This window comes from Acinonyx jubatus, chromosome C1, assembly GCF_027475565.1.
Source record: "Acinonyx jubatus isolate Ajub_Pintada_27869175 chromosome C1, VMU_Ajub_asm_v1.0, whole genome shotgun sequence".
Taxonomy (NCBI): Eukaryota; Metazoa; Chordata; class Mammalia; order Carnivora; family Felidae; genus Acinonyx; species Acinonyx jubatus.
The window spans coordinates 206,894,004-206,912,679 of record NC_069381.1 but is presented as its reverse complement, the minus strand read 5'-3'; the positions used below and the strand labels follow the sequence as shown (position 1 = coordinate 206,912,679).

General features: G+C 42.1%; 1 protein-coding gene and 1 pseudogene across 2 annotated transcripts; both read left to right on the top strand.

Annotated features, from left to right (window-relative positions):
* The first annotated feature begins 3,345 nt into the window (after nt 1–3,345).
* On the top strand, nt 3,346–3,962 carry LOC106972304 (protein mago nashi homolog; annotated as a pseudogene).
* A 366-nt stretch (nt 3,963–4,328) lies between these two features.
* Nucleotides 4,329–17,170, top strand: TM4SF20 (transmembrane 4 L six family member 20). 2 transcript variants are annotated; one of them, XM_015069280.3, is made up of 4 exons: nt 4,331–4,572; nt 10,629–10,694; nt 14,057–14,208; nt 16,383–17,170. In XM_015069280.3, exons 1-4 carry the CDS (start codon nt 4,390–4,392, stop codon nt 16,669–16,671), a joined length of 690 nt encoding a protein of 229 aa, XP_014924766.1. In that variant the 5' UTR covers nt 4,331–4,389; the 3' UTR covers nt 16,672–17,170. The 2 variants fall into 2 exon arrangements, with proteins under 2 accessions (XP_053071865.1, XP_014924766.1); XM_053215890.1 differs by lacking the exon at nt 10,629–10,694 and having other exon boundaries at nt 4,329–4,572.
* Nucleotides 17,171–18,676: the final 1,506 nt, after the last annotated feature.

Below are 18,676 nucleotides of genomic sequence, written 5' to 3'. Positions count from 1 at the left end.
ACTGGGACCTCATCAAAATAAAAAGCTTCTGCACAGTGAAGAAAACATCAGCAAAACTAAAAGGCAACCAAAGGAATGGGAGAAGATATTTGCAAATGACATATTAGATAAAGGGTTAGTATCCAAAATCTATAAAGAACTTATCAAACTCACCACCCCAAAAGAACAAATAATCCAGTGAAGAAATGGGCAAAAGACATGAATAGACACTTCTCCAAGGAAGACACCCAGATGGCCAACCAACACATGAACAATTGCTCAACATCACTCATCATCAAGGAAATACAAATCAAAACCACGATGAGATCCCACCTTACACCTGTCAGAATGGCTAACATTAACAACTCAGGCAACAACAGATGTTGGCGATGATGCGGAGAAAGAGGATCTCTTTTGCATTGTTGGTGGCAATGCAAGCTGGTGCAGCCACTCTGGAAAACAGTATGGAGGTTCCTCAAAAAACTAAAAATAGATCTACCCTACAACCCAGCAATTGCACTACTAGGCATTTATCCAAGGGATACAGGTGTGCTGTTTTGAAGGGACACATGCACCCCATGTTTATAGCAGCACTATCAACAACAGCCAAAGTATGGAAAGAGCTCAAATGTCCATCGATGGATGAATGGATAAAGAAGATGTGGTATATATATACAATGGAGTATTACTTGGCAATCAAAAAGAATGAAATCTTGCCATTTGCAACTATGTGGATGGAACTGGAGGGTATTATGCTAAGTGAAATTAGTCAGTTAGAGAAAGACAAAAATCATATGACTTCACTCCTATGAGGACTTTAAGAGACCAAACAGATGAACATAAGGGAAGGGAAACAAAAATAATATAAAAACAGGGAGGGGGCAAAACAGAAGAGACTCATAAATATGGAGAACAAACTGAGGGTTGCTGGAGGGGTTGTGGGAGGGGGGATGGGATAAATGGGTAAGGGGCATTAAGGAATCTACTCCTGAAATCATTGTTTCACTATATGCTAACTAATTTGGATGTAAATTTTAAAAAATAAAAAATAGGGGCACCTGAGTGGCTCAGTCGGTTGAGCGTCCAACTTCAGCTCAGGTCATGATCTCACAGTTCGTGAGTTCGAGCCCCGCGTCGGGCGCTGTGCTGACAGCTCAGAGCCTGGAGCCTGCTTCAGATTCTGTGTCTCCCTCTCTCTCTGCCCCTTCCCTGCTCATACTCTGTCTCTCTCTGTCTCTCAAAAATGAATAAACATTAAAAAAATAAATAAAAAATTAAAAATAAAATTTAAAAAAGTTGTCTGCTATATTCCTTCTCTTCATTTGTAAGTGGATTCCCTTTCCTGCTTTATCCCTAAATATCTTTCCCTTGATAATACAGATTATATTTCTACATTTTTACACAATTTTTCAGGTACCTACTCTTAGCTACAAGTGGAGAGACTACCAAAGCCAGGTGGAAGTAGGCTTTGTTATGGCCACTACCAAATCATGCTACTTAGTTTTGGTCCTCTGGCAAAGAGTCTAGAAGTTAGGTAGAGTCCAACAAGTTCAGGTCCCTTTGAACACCCCAATACCTAAAGAGTTCTGTAATTCAACTCCTTATGGGGATGGGAAAGCATGTGAAATTGCCAAGTCCACATGCTAAAATAAGTACCTCTTCCCATGCAGTTATCTCAGTAATAAATACATAATTTACTTATATATTATTATGATTCTGTAGCCATATAATCTATATAACTCAGCGGCATGGTAGTTTCTAGCAGTGAACTTTTATAAAATAAATATGAAATTATTCTAGATAACCTCAACCATGCAGAAGTATACAAACCATTCAACGGGACTATCCCCCTTCTCATAGCGCCACTGAAGGGTAGTGCTCTGTACTGGTGATCCTTCCGTCATTTTCAGAGGTTTGTGTGCTATGGTGATGGGTGGGGATGCTTAATCCATTTGGTACGAAGAGTCATTTTCTGTTTGGACCCCAACGTGGAACTAACGCTTCAGTGTCCCTTACCAGACACGCCCAGTGTAACACATGCCCCATGCCCTCCTGCTTCTGCAGGTTGGGGTGCCACTCTCTGAGACCATGACGCCTGAGCTTGTGGATGACACCGACTCCACTTCTGCACTCACTCAGCCATTCGTCATTCCCAACAGCATCCGCTGCATGCCTGCTCTGGGCCGGAATGGGGACCACTCGGGGGCAGAAGGAAGGCATGGGAGGCATTAGAGCCGCCTAATGTTTGAATCTCTTCCGGACACACATTGGTTTGTATCTCATCACCCACTTGAACTCAAGCATAACTGAGTGATCCTTTGGCCAAGCAAATGTGGCAAGAGGTGATATGGATCTCTTCTGGACAAAAACCTTAAGACCTCGTATGTGGCTCCTCGCATCTTTTTACTCTGCTTCTATAGTTGTGAGAGCCGGGGTAGAGATGGCTGTGCCTCTGTCAGCCTGAATCTCTCAGTCATTACCACAAGCAGAGCCCTCTTGTTGACCCACGGATGGCCAATTAGCACGAGAACTTTTGTATTTCATTTTATTTATTATTATTATTTTTAAAAAAATTTAAATTTGCATCCAAGTTAGGTAGCATATAGCGCAATAGTGATTTCAGCGTAGAATCCAGTGATTCGTCCCCTACATATAACGCCCAGTGCTCATCCCAACAAGTGTCCTCCTTAATGCTCCTTGACCATTTAGCCCATCCCCCCATCCACCAGCAACCCTCAGTTTGTTCTCTATATTTAAGAGTCTCTGGTGTTTTGTCCCCCTCCCTGTTTTTATATTAGTTTTGCTTCCCTTCCCTTATGTTCATCTGTTTCGTATCTTAAATTCCACATGAGTGAAGTCATATGATATTTGTCTTTCTCTAATTTCTCTTAGCATAACACACTCCAGTTCCATCCATATTATTATTTTTTTAATGTTTATTTGAGAGACAGAGAGAGACAGAGAGAGAGAGAGAGAGCATGAGCAGGGGAGGAGCAGAGAGAGAGGGAGAGAGGGAGAATCCAAGGCAGGTTCCAGGCTCTGAGCTGTCAGCACAGAGCCTGACACGGGGCTGGAACTCACAAACTATGAAATCATGACCTGAGCTAAAATCGGACACTTAACCGACTGAGCCACCCAGGCATCCCATATATGTTCACTTTATTATTGAACGTTTTCCAAATAAGGAACTTCCATAGGTGGTAATAATATCAATACAACAGAAAAAAATCATGTAAAATGGATATTCTTGTTTTTATTTTTTATAAGGCATACTAGTCAAATATATTAGAGAAGCAGATCTTAAACCCATCTTTTTTTTTTTTTAGTTTTCATCTCTTTATTTTCTTGCATAAATGTATCTAACACATACTACAGATTCCCCTCCCCCCCCTTTCCTTGTCCTATGGAGTCATGGAGAGTGACCTTTATCTGTGTTATTACGTGGGTCACAAGGGCAAGTTCGACCAAGAGTTCCTGCAGTTGTGGTTCCTACCTGACAGGAAATTGAGGTGTGCCAACAACAGCAATTATACAAATGATGTTACGATCAGAAAAAGAGGCTTACGTACATAAATGTGTGATACGGCAACTGAGGAGAATAATTAATGACAATGAAAAAGCCTGAGAGGACGACGCTTTGTGGCCTCCTGCTGACAGGGTGCGCTGGCAGGAGCTTGAAATTGTCATTGCAGATGAACACGTTTCTTTGACCACATCAAAGATTGGCTCTCATTGATGTCATTCAATCCAAGGATCCAGAAGGCGTCCTGGTGCTTTACTGTCTTGCCCAGGACCTGAAGTGTTTTGTCTTCAGTCTTACTGGATGACACTTCAAGATTAAGCCAGTGTAGGGGTGTCTGGGTGGCTCAGTCAGTTAATCGTCTGACTCTTGATTTAGGCTCAGGTCATGATTTCAGTCAAGGTTGTGATATGGAGCCCGATGTCGAGATCTGTGCTAACAGCGAGGAGCCTGCTTGGGCTTCTCTCTCTCCCTTTCTCTCTTCCCCTCCCCTACTGATACTTGCTCTCGCTCTTTAAATAAATAAACTTTTAAAAAAGATTAAGCCAATGTAGATTGGATACTGGGGTGGACACAAGTTTGTGTGTGGGGTGGGTGGGAGTAGCTGTTTTTAATCATTATCAGGAAATTTTTGTGTCTACCAGGGAAACATTTTATTATAAACTATAAAAGCTTGTTTTTAACAAATACATAACAAAGTGCAAATAAACCCCAATTTACTTCCTTAACAGTTCTCATAATAATGTCCTGCCCTACTGGACTCTGAACCACTTCCCGCAATTATTTTTCATAAGTTCTAAACTTTAACTAGAAGGCTCAGGATAAAAGGCAAGGCAGCGCCACCCAAACAGCCACTTTGACAGGGTTTCTCGTTGAACCAGGGACTGACCATGACCTGCTGTGAAGGATGGACATCCTGTAATGGATTCACCTTGCTGGTTCTACTTCTACTGGGAATAACCCTCAACGCAATCCCTCTAATTGTCAACTTAGTTGATGAAGGCCAGTTTCTTCAAAACCCCATCTCTTGCTTTGAGTGGTGGTTCCCAGGAATTATAGGAGCAGGGCTGATGGTGAGTAACGTTTACTTGGCCTGATTTCGAGAAAGGCCTATTTTACCCAACTTCTAAAGACTTTTAGCCTGATGGGGATGCTGTCAGGAGGAGTGGAATGGTATTAATTTATACTGGCATTAAGTGAAGACCGACAATTTAAGTAAACTGGAGTACAGGCCAGGGGGCTCGGGCAAAAAAAATAATAATTTGATAAAAGTTGGTTGGGTTCGTACCGATCATATTTCTTCACATGTAACGCTGTTCTTTGTTGTGTTCAAGATGTTTTGAATCCATTCCCTCAGCTTTCCTTTGCCAATGCTAGTCTCTAAGTATTCACAGGAATATGGGGTGGGAAATGCTACCCATAAAGGGACTCTGGTTAAAGCCAGAGAAGTGAGCTTTTGTTTGGGTGTGTGTGTGTGTGTGTGTGTGTGTGTGTGTGTGTGTGTGTGTGAATGATGATGATCATGTTACTGCTTCTGGTCTTATCCCAGACTTATATGAAAACACTCGTGGGTCATTAGATATTAAGCTTTAGATAAAAAATCCTCCTTTGGCTGGCACGCTGGATTTGAGACTACTCTGGCACCAGAAAGCCATTTTAGGAAGCATTCCGCCCAAAGTTGATGGTTTCTTTTCCTTTAACATCGTGAGCAATCTGTTCACCTTGTTCTAGGTAGAAAAAGTTACTCAAAGGGCTATTTCTTCCAACCACCATGAGACTTCTCTTCCAGGCTGAGAGAAAGTGATCAATAGCGCTCATCCGCGATGCAACTGCCAATCCTTGTGTCTGCTTTCTGCCCTTCTAGAAGTTTCTCTCCACTTGAATGGCATGAGCTTCCTTGCATCTGCTTAGGCCAGCAGCCAGGAGCAGCTAGCTGGTCAAGTGTTGTTTGTTTGTTTGTTTTAAGCTTATTTATTTACTTTGAGAGAGAGTGTGTGAGAGAACATGTGCCAAGGGCAGAGAGAGAGAAAGAGAGACAGAGAGACAGAGAGAGACAGGGAATCCCAAGCAGATTCCTTGCTGTCAGTGCAGAGCCCGATGTGGGGCTCGAACTCACAAACCATGACATCATGACCTGAGCTGAAGTCAGACGCTTAACCAACCATGCAGGCGCCCACAGCAGGCCAAGTTTAATTAATGATGGCAATTTCTATGAAAACCCTAAAAGTTCCTAATCCATTAGGATAACTCATGTAACTTTAAATATAAATTGGTTCTACTATAAACCCCATCCCCATTGAAAAGAATTTCTTGCTAGCATTAATGGAGCCTCAGGTGGTGATAGTGCACAGCTATGTTCTATGTATGCTTATTTTGGTGGGGGGAGAGGGAGAGGAAGAAGAAAGGGGATGCAGACAGAGTGAAAGACGCACAGAGAGTACCGTTAAGCACCAGCTACTGGGGGTCACGCTTTACACTAGTTCATTTCATCTCTCTGATGATCTGGCCAAGTAGATATTATTACTTGTATTTTGACAGATCAGCACACAGAAGGTTAGGAATGTTAACAAGGTCACATAGTAGGGGTGAAACTCAATTCCAGATGTATCTGATTCTAAAGGTTTGTTTTCCACCAGTATTAGCACCATCATTCTCAACGACTGTCTCCAACTGACAAAGGGGAAAGATGAAATCCAGAACGTAATTCACACATTTAAGTGGCCAGGAAACTGAAGCATACAGAGGTGACAAAATCTGTGAAACAGTTCCAGAGGATCTGGACTTCCTGGTTCTATGGTTGCACTTGCTTTATCATCCTCAATAAACATTAATGAGCTACCGGAATCACACAAGGTTATCTCTGTTGCGCAGCATTGTAGAAGGTCATCAAAGCAGCAAACAGCTCCTTGAAAATTTCAACATGTCTCTTACAGACTGAGCTTCAAACTCTAGGCTAGGCTCACAAGCAAACTGGTGGATGATAGAAAGGCTCAGAATGCAGGTACATTTTCCTGATCCTTGGCTATATATAGGACCTGGAAGAATATCTTTTTCAAAGGGAATCGTTCAAAATGTGGATCTCTTACTACACTTGTAAATACAAAGAAACGTTAATAAGGAAGAATTCACTGCCCGTGATAGCACTTTTGTCCTAGTTCTTGAAATCTTTCTAAAATTGCTAAGGTATTTTAAATTTTTTTCAAAAATGGGATTTTGCAGGAAGTAGCTAATAATAAAAACTGTGGAATTCATTATTGATTATTTCATGAAATACACTCATTTTATGGTTTTATGATTTACTCAAAAGAGAGGCGAACTTTTTCATCTTTTGAAACCATAATCAAGAGTAAAGATGTTGCATAATTATTTTCAACCATTATCTCCTAAGTGGAAAAATCAATACGTGTTATTTTTTTCAGGTACTAAAAAAAAGACTTGAAGTCCATCCTCTAAAAATAGAAAGGTCATTTTATTTTATATGAGTTAGTTGGAAGTCTCATCTTAATCATGCTTACTCATTGAGTGTACTTATTACATAATGGTAATATATTAAATATCATTAATTAACACAGAACAAGTCTTAACAGAGAACAAGTTGTTGAATGCTAAACACATTAGAAAATATTACATATAACAAGAGTTTTCAAAATATAATTTTTGTATTTATGCTGAACTATGGCTTTGTGTGTTATTCTCATATTCAAGTACATAGAAAAATGCCCAAAGTTTGCATTTTATCAGAGTTTCAATGATCTAAAAGCTCTCTTGTACTTCATTTACCAAATCATATACTACCTTACTTCTAAAACTGGATAAAAGTATGTGTTTCTGTAAGAAAAAAATGAACAATACTACTTCTTTCTAAAAACAAAATCTATTGTGGTGCCTGGGTAGTTCAGTTGATTAAGTGTCTGACTTCAACTCAGGTCATGATCTTGCGGTTCGTGAGTTCAAGCCCCGCATCAGGCTCTGTGCTGACAGCTCGGAGCCTGGAACTGCTTCAGTTTCTGTGTCTTCCTTTCTCTTTGCCCCTCCCTTCCTCATGCTCTGTCTCTCTCAAAAATAAACATTTTAAAAAATAAAAAAAAAATCTATAGAGATTTTTAATTTCACACAAACTCATGCTCAGGAATTGAAGAGAAAGAGTATTCTCATAATTACTAATGATCACAGGAGATTATCTGGAAGATTTATAATTCAGTCACCTATGTACACATATACTTTCACATTTTACTGTCCATGGGCACCTGGCTGGCTCAGCTGGTGGAGCGTGCAACTCTTGATCTCAGGGTTGTGGGTTCAAGCCTGACATGGGATGTAGACATTAAACAAAAATCAAATCAAATCACATTTTACTGTCCATTTCATAAAGAGTCCCTCCAACTCCCAAAACTCTGACTGGGCAAAATGGTTGAAATACAGTGAGTTATTAAGTTACCCATAATCATGTAACAAAGATGTGTTAAGATGTCATGAAGCTGGGGGGGCCTGGGTGGCTCAATCGGTTGAGCCCCTGGCTCGATTTTGGCTCAGGTCATGATCCCAGGGTTGTGAGATGGAGTTTTGCATCGGGCTCTGCTGACAGTGAAGAGCCTGCTTGGGATTTTCTCTCTCCCTCTCTCTCTCTCTCTCTCTGTCCCTCCCTGTCTCATGCTCTCTTGTGCTCTCCCTCTCAAAAAAAAAAAAAAAGATGTCATGAAGTCAACTGGGTGAGAATTCACATACTGTCAATCATTGTTATGTTATAAAACACGTTTGCAAGGGAAAAGAATTACGAAAGATGTTCAGCAGCTCTGAAATAAATTAATCCTCAAGAAAGTTAGTTTAATTTACATCGATAGGGAAAATGGAATGATTTATCCATTTAAGTTGTAACTTAATGTTGTTCCAACTTTAACATATTCATTACATTTCTAAATCAGGGGCTGGGAATTTTGTTCTATAAGGAGCCAGACAGTATTTTAAGCTTTGTGAGCCAGTCTCTCACAATTACTCAACTGTACCATTGATGTGTGAAAGCAGCCGCACAAAATATGTCAGTGAATGGGCATGGCTGTATTCTGATAAAACTTTATTTATAAAAAAAAAGATGGGGGGGGCACAGTGCCGGTTGTGTCCTAAATGATTTGTCCTGAAGTTCAGAAGACAGTATAGCTTATGAATACAACAAAAGAAGCTTAGTCTATGGATGCTGACACCTATTTGGGGGCTGAAGTTTCTTTTCCCTTTGGGGGTTCTCAGCTATGCCCCTGAGTGGCTTGGCTGTCATACCTACGTGCCTCCTGAATTACAAGGGTGTTGGTGTTCAAGGCAATAGGCAAGCAAAGCTTGATAACAATACAGCATTCCCCACAAGTGACGTGGAGTCAGCACCTGGTCAGGGTGGGGTGAAGTTCGTCAGGAAGGCTGCCTTGTACGTTGTAAGTAAATCTTAAACCTGTTCTAAAAGGACAAAGGTGCACGATCTCGCGGTCCGTGAGTTCGAGCCCCGCGTCAGGCTCTGCGCTGATGGCTCGGAGCCTGGAGCCTGTTTCCGATTCTGTGTCTCCCTCTCTCTCTGCCCCTCCCCCGTTCATGCTCTGTCTCTCTCTGTCCCAAAAATAAATAAAAAACGTTGAAAAAAAATTTAAAAAAAAAATAAAAGGACAAAGGTGGGTGGGGGCTTAAAAAGAAGCATCAGGGAAGGAACAGCCAGAAGAGGAGGGTGGGAGGAGCCAAGGGGGTGTGTGGGAGGAAGGATGAAGCGGGACGGGGGCGGGGGAAGGAGGTGAATGGACAGCTTCTCTGTAGGAAGAGAGAATTGTCAGGATTGGCCAGGGTGGAATCGTGGTGGAGTCTGGGCTCTGGGGGCATCTGGGTGGCTCAGTTGGTTAAGTGTCCGACTCTTGATTTCAGCATTGATAGCGCAAAGCCTGCTTGAGATTCTCTCTCTCTCTCTCTCTCTCTCTCTCTGCCCACCCCTCCCTCTCTCTGCCTCTCTCAGAATAAGAGAATAAATAAAGAGTCTGGGCTCTGGAACCCAAATGTCCAGCTTTGGCTCCCAACTCATCCACTCTCTTAGGCAAGTCACTCGAACTTTCTGTGTCTCAGTTTTTTCACGGGTAGAATGGGAGTAATAATAGTTCCTACCTCAGAGGATTGTTATGAGGCTGGCATGAACTAAAACATGTTCAGCACCTACAACGGTACCTGGCCCCTTGTTAGAACTCAATAAAACATCAGAAAGCAAGAGTGGAAGGAAAAAAGAGAGAACTACTTTCAGGGCAGCTATGCTGAGAAGGCAGAAAAACCTCATGGCTAACATTTCTTAAGTAGAAGGAAGTAATTCACATGTCACTCTTCAATGATACGACACTTTTTCCAGGAGGAATTTCTAGTCAGAGCTGCTGACTAGGTAGTCCTAAAAATTTAAGCCTCATCCTGAAAATGCGGCATCATTTCTTACAGCTTTCCTCAGCATTGTGTATCTCCCTCGACACAGAATGCATTATAGACAGGATTCCTGAACATCAGTGTAAAGTGAGATCATTACCCATCATGGACACACGAGCAGAAAGGAGAATGTGGAACCAGAAAGAATGCTCGAATCATAAGCTTGGGAACTAGCTAGACAGTGGTGACCTCGGGGGGGTATGAGGAAACTTAGGAAATGGGAGAGGGTGGTGACAGAATTCTTAGTTCCCAACTGCCAGCCCCACAACTTCCTTTCTGGGCGCTTCCCAGATTAACTCATGCGATTTTTGGGAAATTGGATAAGTGGTTGTAGATTATAGTAACTTAAAACAAGAAGAAGAAAAAAAAAGAGAAGAAAAGGGAATTTTGGATGGTGCAAACAATTCTTCCAGGAGCGTTCTTTCCAAAATAACGGATAAATAACTCATTCTATTCCATTTAAAATCCGAGTCTCTATAAGATGAGAGTAGAGCCAGAATGTAGATGGGAGGGTTTGAAGCCATTATCCTCATCTTTGTGGTTGAAACGGGGACCCCGATATCAGGAGATGTTGCCAAATTTCCCCGTTGGTTCTCTCGAGACTTGATTTCCCACAACTTGGCGGGAGTGGGGATTACTGCTTTTTCATCTGATGAGAAGACATAATGCTCATCCTGCCTGCTGATGTGATTTCCAGGTCATTCCGGCAACAACAATGTCCTTGGCAGCAAGAAAGAGAGCGTGTTGCAACAACAGAATTGGAGTGAGTACAGTCCCATCGGGGCCAAAGCGCATGAGCAGTTGCTGATGCAGCAGCAAAGCTTCCCAAACCGTCAGTGGCAGGACCACAGGCTTAGCGACGTGCCATTTGCAACGATTACATGATAATGTGGAAAGTGTGAAGTTTTTCTTTTTCTGTTTCTTTTTTTTTTCTCTCCCCACAAAAATTTACCTTTGAGGTCCAGTCTTCAGACCTTTCCTCAATCTTCAGTTGTCGCTAAAGGTTTTCAAAGAAAGGGGATTTGTTAAGTCATACCCAGAGCCCCAATCGATTTCATAATTCTCAAATATTTGTTATTTTTTGTGGCGTGTATAAAATACTTTGGGAAAGTGTATCCTCAGTTCTGTTAAAGACTGGCTTGCTACGATCGGGACAATTGCCCTTATCCAGTATAAAGAAGATAACGGGTTATTTTCTCAAACATGTAGTATGTACCTATTATATACAAAATTGTAGGTAAGTTAAAAGTAAAGGAAGTTAGTACTTACTAACCTTCTGTTACTACGCTCAGAACACTTCCAACTCGACAATCTTATTTAATGCTCTCAAAGGCACTAACTGGGAAGTATGATGATCTCTCTTTCATTGACCGAGAAATTGATCCTCAGAGAAAGCAAATAATTTGCCAGCGTAGCCAGTAGGTGAATTTGCATCCAAATCCATCAGACTCCAAAATTCACAATCTTTACACTATTTATGCCGTGACCATTGCTATTAAGTAACACCGAGGGCTTTCAATAATCTCTAAGGAAGGGGGTCAATTAATAAACAAGCAGTCACAGTAAATATTCCTGGCTGAGCTGGCTCCCAGAGATTCAGTATTTTTCAAAAATACCCTAGGTGATTCTAATTGTGATCCCAGGGGTGAGAACCAGTTTTTAAAAGCATACATATCTATATCTGTATTACATATTTATATCCATAACAGAAAATTTATATTTTTAAAATTTACCTTTTGACATTTGATATTTATCTAGGCTTATAATTACTTTCTAATTGTTTATAGTCCATCTTTGTTCCTGATTCACTATAGGTATTCAATATATATTAGTTTTCAGTTTCCCCTCTCTGGTACTTTTTAAATCATAATTTGCAGTTTGACTTTGTATTACCTCTCTGTTGTACTTACATTCTTAAGAAAGACACTTGAGATATTTCTAAATCCCTGAACGCCAAAATGTCAGAACACTTATCTAGATTTTTCTCTCCAATCATATTTCCATTAGGAATCTTTTGTTCCCCCACATATCCTTTAATGGCAAATTAGTCATCTTTTCAACGATCATTTTTCTTTGTCCTTGGAGGGCAGTGAGTTCAGAATAACCAAGACGCCTTTCACGTAGGTGTTGGGCTTAACACACCAGGCTTTGCTCCCCCACACCGTGCTTGAAGATCACTGGAAGTCATGCTTCAGCAACATTACAGATTATTACGTGCCAACGAGCTGCAGGAACTCTGGAGTGCCAAGGCGGTGGTGGAGGAGGGGCGTGTTGAATAATACTGCTCATGTTCTATCAATAATAGTGAGGCTGGCTACTTAATTAAAATTTCCAGCTTATATTTACTAGATGCAATAGTGTTCCTAAGCACTTTTCTCACTTGGTGGCAGCTATGGGAAGCCCGTGTTTAAGTCAGACCAGGCATCTTCCAAGTCTAGAAAAGACCAAAGCATCATAAAAGTGAGAAAGGCTGGATCTTGGGGTGGGAGATGGGGTCACCAAGGCTTGGCTTCTGTATTAACTGTTCCTACTATCTCCCCCAATTCAACTGTTCCTTGTTCCTTCCCTTTGTCGCTTCTTGATTTTGTTTCCAAATGCTTTGGTTTTGCTGAGTCATTTAAATGAACCCCGACTCGGGCAAATTCAGATCCTCAGAGTCACTTTTCTAAATTTTTTTTCAACGTTTTATTTATTTTTGGGACAGAGAGAGACAGAGCATGAACGGGGGAGGGGCAGAGAGAGAGGGAGACACAGAATCGGAAACAGGCTCCAGGCTCTGAGCCATCAGCCCAGAGCCCGACGCGGGGCTCGAACTCAGAGTCACTTTTCTAAAGCCAGGCCCCTTTGTAGCGATGAGAAGTCAGAAGTAATAAATGACCTAAAACATCAACAGCACACTTCTTGATGAGCAAGTGAAGCATCTTGCACAGGCCACAGTAGTACAGAAGAATCCGGATTGGAATTGACTCCAAATCCATCATTCTTCGCTTTCGGCTGGAAGGATTTTGGTGTCGTGATTAAAACCCGAGCACTACCATTTCCGTGAGATCCTGACAAGTTCACCAACCTCCCTGAATTATAGTTTTCTCATCCATGAAGTGGGAATAATAGTATCTATCTCTTGGGGGGTTATTGAAAGGGCTAAATGATATATGTAAAGCCCAACATCCCACAACGTACACTATGTAGGTAACCACTTATTCTGCTTACGCATTAGGTCTCCTAAACCCTCTAGGAGTGGCAATATTATCACATCAAAGGAAAAGGACATGTACTCCTTCCCTTCATTTCTGTAGACTTTAAGTCGTGATTATCATTGACTAACAACTTCACTGAAACCATATGGAGCTTCTTTTTGGAAAAGGTAGACCTATACAAACTTTCACTTGGGCCATAACATTTCCTATGGGCAAATTTCACACTTTTTTCTCCTTTCTCTGGCTCTCGTTCATGAAATGAAAGATGCTTAAAGGCTTATAATCTTTGTCTCGAGCACAGTATGGTTCTCCAAGGGGGGGCAGTTCTGCCCCCGCCAAGGTGACCTTCAGCAATGTCCAGGACACTTTTGGTGGTCAACAATTTGGAGCCGGGTTGGTGTTGGTGGGCGTTGGGGGGGAGGGGTGGAGAGGAATGCTACTAGTATCTAAACCCTGTTCGAACACTGCACTGTTGACTGATCCCTGCACAATGCAGGGCCACTCACAGCATCAGGACCAAATCTGGATGAAAGATTTGGGAGTCAGGAGACCAGACACCAAAATGTGTGTGCTTAAGATGTAGTCAAGGCTCTGTGAAGTAGAAAGTACACAGAACGGGGAGAAGGTACCAGATTTCAGTGGTCCCTTGAAACGGAAAAGCCTCCGGTATACAAAAGCGCGAGTTCCCAGAGACAGTGGCAAGCCCCACAACCTTTTCATGAGTCTAATCAAATGGCAGGGACGTCATTGTTCTTTGTTCTTTTATAATTCCGACCTAAGCAAACCGAGATCTTAAGACCTGGGGCTGCGGGGTGGCCGGGGAACAGCAGCAATTGAACCGAAGCCTGCGCGTGATGCTGAGACTTGAAACAGACCGGGAGCAAACGTGTAAGAACATATGCCGGTCGGCGCCTCCTTTGTTTTTCAGATGCTTCTGTCATCACTTCTGAATGTGATCACAGTCATTGGTGCTGTGTACTGCATGTTAGTATCTCTCCGGGCTCTCTCGGAAGGCCCTCTCATTTGTAACTCTCAAGTGAACAGCACTTCCAGCTGTGAATTTTCATTCAACAACTTAAGGTGAGTCACCTGATTTTCACGGACTGTCTTACATGCTGCAGCTAGTTACACGAGAAGAGTGTGGTGTTGACATGGGGCCCACGTTGTTCTTTGATGGCGTGGCTGGGACACACACTCTTAGGGACTTAGCAAATTTCCCCGATTGGCACAATCTCACAGAAACGGAGGAACCACTACGTTCAGAATGCTTTGGGGCTGATCTTGTCTAAAAGGAGTAGTTGCCTCAGGTGGCTCATCCTGGTCTTTTAAAAATCCGTGGCTGCATAGGTGTGTGTGTATCCAGAATTCCGAGAAATATACGCCAGAAATTTAGCTTTGATCTTTGGAGAATGGTAATGGAAGATGCCCTGGGGAAGTGAAGGGAGCAGTGGCTTTCTACACGGCTGAGCTAACTAAATGTCTTAAGTCCTAAGCGTATGTTACCTTTATAATTTAAACAGTTGACTAAAAACACAATACATAAAATCTAGAACCTTCCTTATAAGCCCTAAAAGAAACAAAGCAGTCAAAAGATTCATGCACTTACTATAAATATACCGTAGGCACGGGAATGAATCCACTTTAACACCTACAGCCACACCACTGAAGTTACTTGTAAATGGCTCATTTCAGTCTTGTAAGATGGTTCTGTGCCTGAATCTAAGCACTGAATTTGTAAAACTGGAAGAACGGAACAACCTAATCCATCAGTTACCTGTATGTTCCTCAGTTTGGAAAATAATCAGAATTCACTTTTGGAATTATGTGAAAAAAAATTTCCCCCTCATTTCCTCTTATCTTGCTACATTAAAAAATAAAGATCTCTTGGGGGCACCTGGGTGGCTTAGTCGGTTGAGCCTCCAACTTCGGCTCAGGTCATGATCTCACTGTTCATGAGTTCCAAGGCCCACATCAGGCTCCGTGCTGACAGCTCAGAGCCTGGAGCCTGCTTCGGATTTTGTGTCTCCCTCTCTCTTTGCCCCTCCCCTGCTTGCCCTCTGTCTCTCTCTCCAAGATAAACATTGAAAATTTTTTTAAATAAAAAATAAAAATCTCTCAAAATTTGCAGACTGCAGTTGCCGTGAATCAAAATTCAAAAAAATTCCGTTTCCTAACAGATCCGAAGTTTAAAATCAGAGATTGTAAGCACAGGTGCTGTGCACATTTAGTCCTTCGGAGAGGACAAGTCAGCATGCACCAGGCTAAGCTCTGCAGATAAGAGTCACTCTAGTTGGGGACACAGACAGTTACAGAGAGTAAACAGTTACAAGAGCGATCCTACACTTGCTGGCAAACCGCAGAAAGCACACGCCTATTCTATGCGCTGGAAATACTGTCATCTTCCCCGGATAAATGTCAGCTTTGGGATCCAGAAATGCAAACTTTCCAAGAACACTTAGCCTTACTCCATAGTAAACTGAGGAAACATCATCTTAGGACGGTTCGTGTTAGGGCTAGAAGCTCTCAGTTTCCAGACCTGGTTACAGTGGGCACGGATGGATCGTAATCAGACATACTGAACATGCCTTTTGTCAGTAGAAGTTGCACATCTCGTTTAAGAGCAGATACATCATTTCAGTTTTGCACAAAGGACTGAGCTCCACGAAAGAGGTGCCTCCTTGATTTGCATGTCTTTAGCAAGTAGAACGCCTGTATAATTAGGTTGAACCACAGGAGATGAATATTCAACCATTTCTGACATAGCAAATTTCATATGGTTCAACCTAAGAGCAGGCGCTATAGAATGATGGGCTATATAATCAACGAAAGTTTTGTAGCTATCAGAGTACACGGACACATGACCAGAAACCTCGAACTTAGCTATAGTTTTTGGGCACAGTATTTCAAAGCAGTTGTGTTGTGTGTGTGTGTTTTAATGTTTATTTATTATTGAGAGAGAGAGACAGAGTATTAGCATGGGAGGGGCAGAGAGAGAGGGAGACACAGAATCCGAAGCAGGCTCCAGGCTCTGAGCTGTCAGCACAGAGCCCGACGCGGGGCTCGAACTCACAAACCATGAGATCACGACCTCAGCCAAAGTCGACGGTTAACCGACCGAGCCACCCAGGCGCCCCTCGAGGTACTTGTGTTTTATTATACTCGTCCTTTTCTGTGAGTGTAAGAAACAGCACAATGCTGCATTCTTTCTTCATGGTGATATTCCTGAATATCTTCTCTCGTTTCTTGCGTTTCAGAAACATCCATCCAGAATCCTTCAATCTACAGTGGTTCTTCAGTGAGTCCTGCATGGCTCCTGCTGAGGTCACTGATCCCACCCTCAGTGGTACCAGGGCCAGTGATGGTGGACGCTATAGCTTGAACTTCAGTTCTAAAGAAAACAAACACAGGACGATCCATTTTTCAGTGTTCTTGGGCCTGCTGCTTGTGGGGATTCTCGAGCTCATGTGTGGGCTCAGTCAGATGGCCATCGGTCTTCTCGGCTGTCTGTGTGGAGTCACTAAGCGGAGAAGTAGGATTGTTTAGTTTTGTGGCAATCAGGTGGGAATATTAGCAGTTTGAATCATCTGAGGATCGCGTTTAAAAGACACTCTTTCAGAAGTTCAATAGTGGAATGCTGTCTAGGAAGCTACAGGAGTCTTTTTAGGCCAAAAGTCACCTTTGAGGTGGTTAAAAAAGAAAAAAAAAAATCAGCCTTTCACGTATCAAGCAAGAGCAATCGTCAGTGGTTGACTTGGAGGAAAGGCGGAGAGAAGTTTTCAGTTTGTTTTGTAGCTTTCGGTACTTCTGTACTATTTGAATTTTTAAGGACTATATTCTTGTGTGTGGAGGGAGAAGGGAGCGAGGGGAAGGAAAAGGGGGTGGGGAGGGAGGGAGGACAGGAAGGAACAGTTGTCCTGGAAGTGAAAGTATAGAATTTGTTTTACTGTATTTCCTTATACTTGAAATAAAAAAAAAGAATAAACAGATAACCTGAATGTTTTTAGACCTAATTTCTAGCTCACAATATGGGGAAGAGGACACACTAAACAAACCCCAAAGGTGGGGCATCGAACAGACAATAGCCCCATTTTCAACAAGAAAATATACGGGAGAATAAAAGGCGTGATGGGCAGAGGGTGCTACTCTAGATTAAGAGGCCTGATTCAATGAAATGCATCTTGCGGACTCTATCAGGGTTAACTGGGGAGACATGTACAAGGATTGGTTTGGGGGGCGACGCCTGGAGGGCTCAGCCGGTGAGTGTGCGACTCTTGATCTGGGAGTTGTGAGTTCAAGACCCACGATGGGTGTAGAGATTACTTAAAAAAATAAATAGGGGGCACCTGGGTGGTGCAGTCGGTTAAGCCTCCTATTCTTGATTTCAGCTCAGGTCATGATCACACGGTTCTTGAGAGTGAGCCCCATGCCAGGTTCTGCGCGGACAGGCTGCTTGGGATTCTCTCTCTCTTGAACCCTCCCCTCCCCTACTCATGCTCTCAAAATAAACATTAATAGATACGTAGATGGATGGATAAAGAAATAAATAAGAATTGGTTTCAGTGATGTTCTTAAACAATTATTGCTAATATTTTTAGGCGTGACAATGGTTTAATGGTTATACAGAAAATGTTCTTGTTTTTGAAGAAATGTAGATTTATATGAGTGTTCTTATTTTTATTATTTTTTAAAATGTTTATTCATTTTTGAGAGAGAGAGAGAGAGAGCACAAGCAGGGGAGGGGCAGAGAGAGAGGGGGAGACACAGAATCTGAAGCAGGCTTCGGGCTCTGAGCTGTCAGCACAGAATCCAATATAGGGCTTGAACCCATAAACCGCAAGATCACGACCTGAGCCAAAGTTGGACGCGTAACTGACTGAGTCACCCAGGTACCCCCGTGAATGTTCTTATTTTTTTAAAAATGTATATGTACATGTTTGGGGGGAAATATCATGTTTTTAAAATACTTCAGCCAAAAAATGAAGCAATGGAAAAATGTTAATTGTTATATTTAGGTGACAGGTGTATCACAACCCATTACATTCTTCTCTTTTCCCATTTGTATTCTTTCACACTTGAAAATAAATGCCTAGAAAAAAACCCAGTGTTTTGAAAGCGGCTTTCTATATATGCCAGTCTTTAAGAGACACGATAACAAAACCATGCATGTACCATATTAAAATGTTGTAAGACAGATAAAACTAAAAATCCCATTTTCTGAATGTGATCATTCCTGCATTTGATTTCAATTATGTATGTTTACTGGGCTTCAGGTTCTAGAAAGAATTTTCAATACCTATATTATAGCCGTCCCCATCCCCAACTGGTAACATCAAGAACACACAGGCATTTCTTTCTGGTTCTATCTGCTGCATAAAGACCCTCTCCCCACGCCCCCACATACGCTTATTTATCCTTAAGGTCTGGCTTTAGTATCTCCTACTCCAGAAAGCCTTCCCAGGGCGCAGGATTCCAACCAAGGTAGCACTCATCAAACCATGGTCATCATACCTGTCACAACGGAACGTAAATGTTGTGTGTCTGTTCCCGC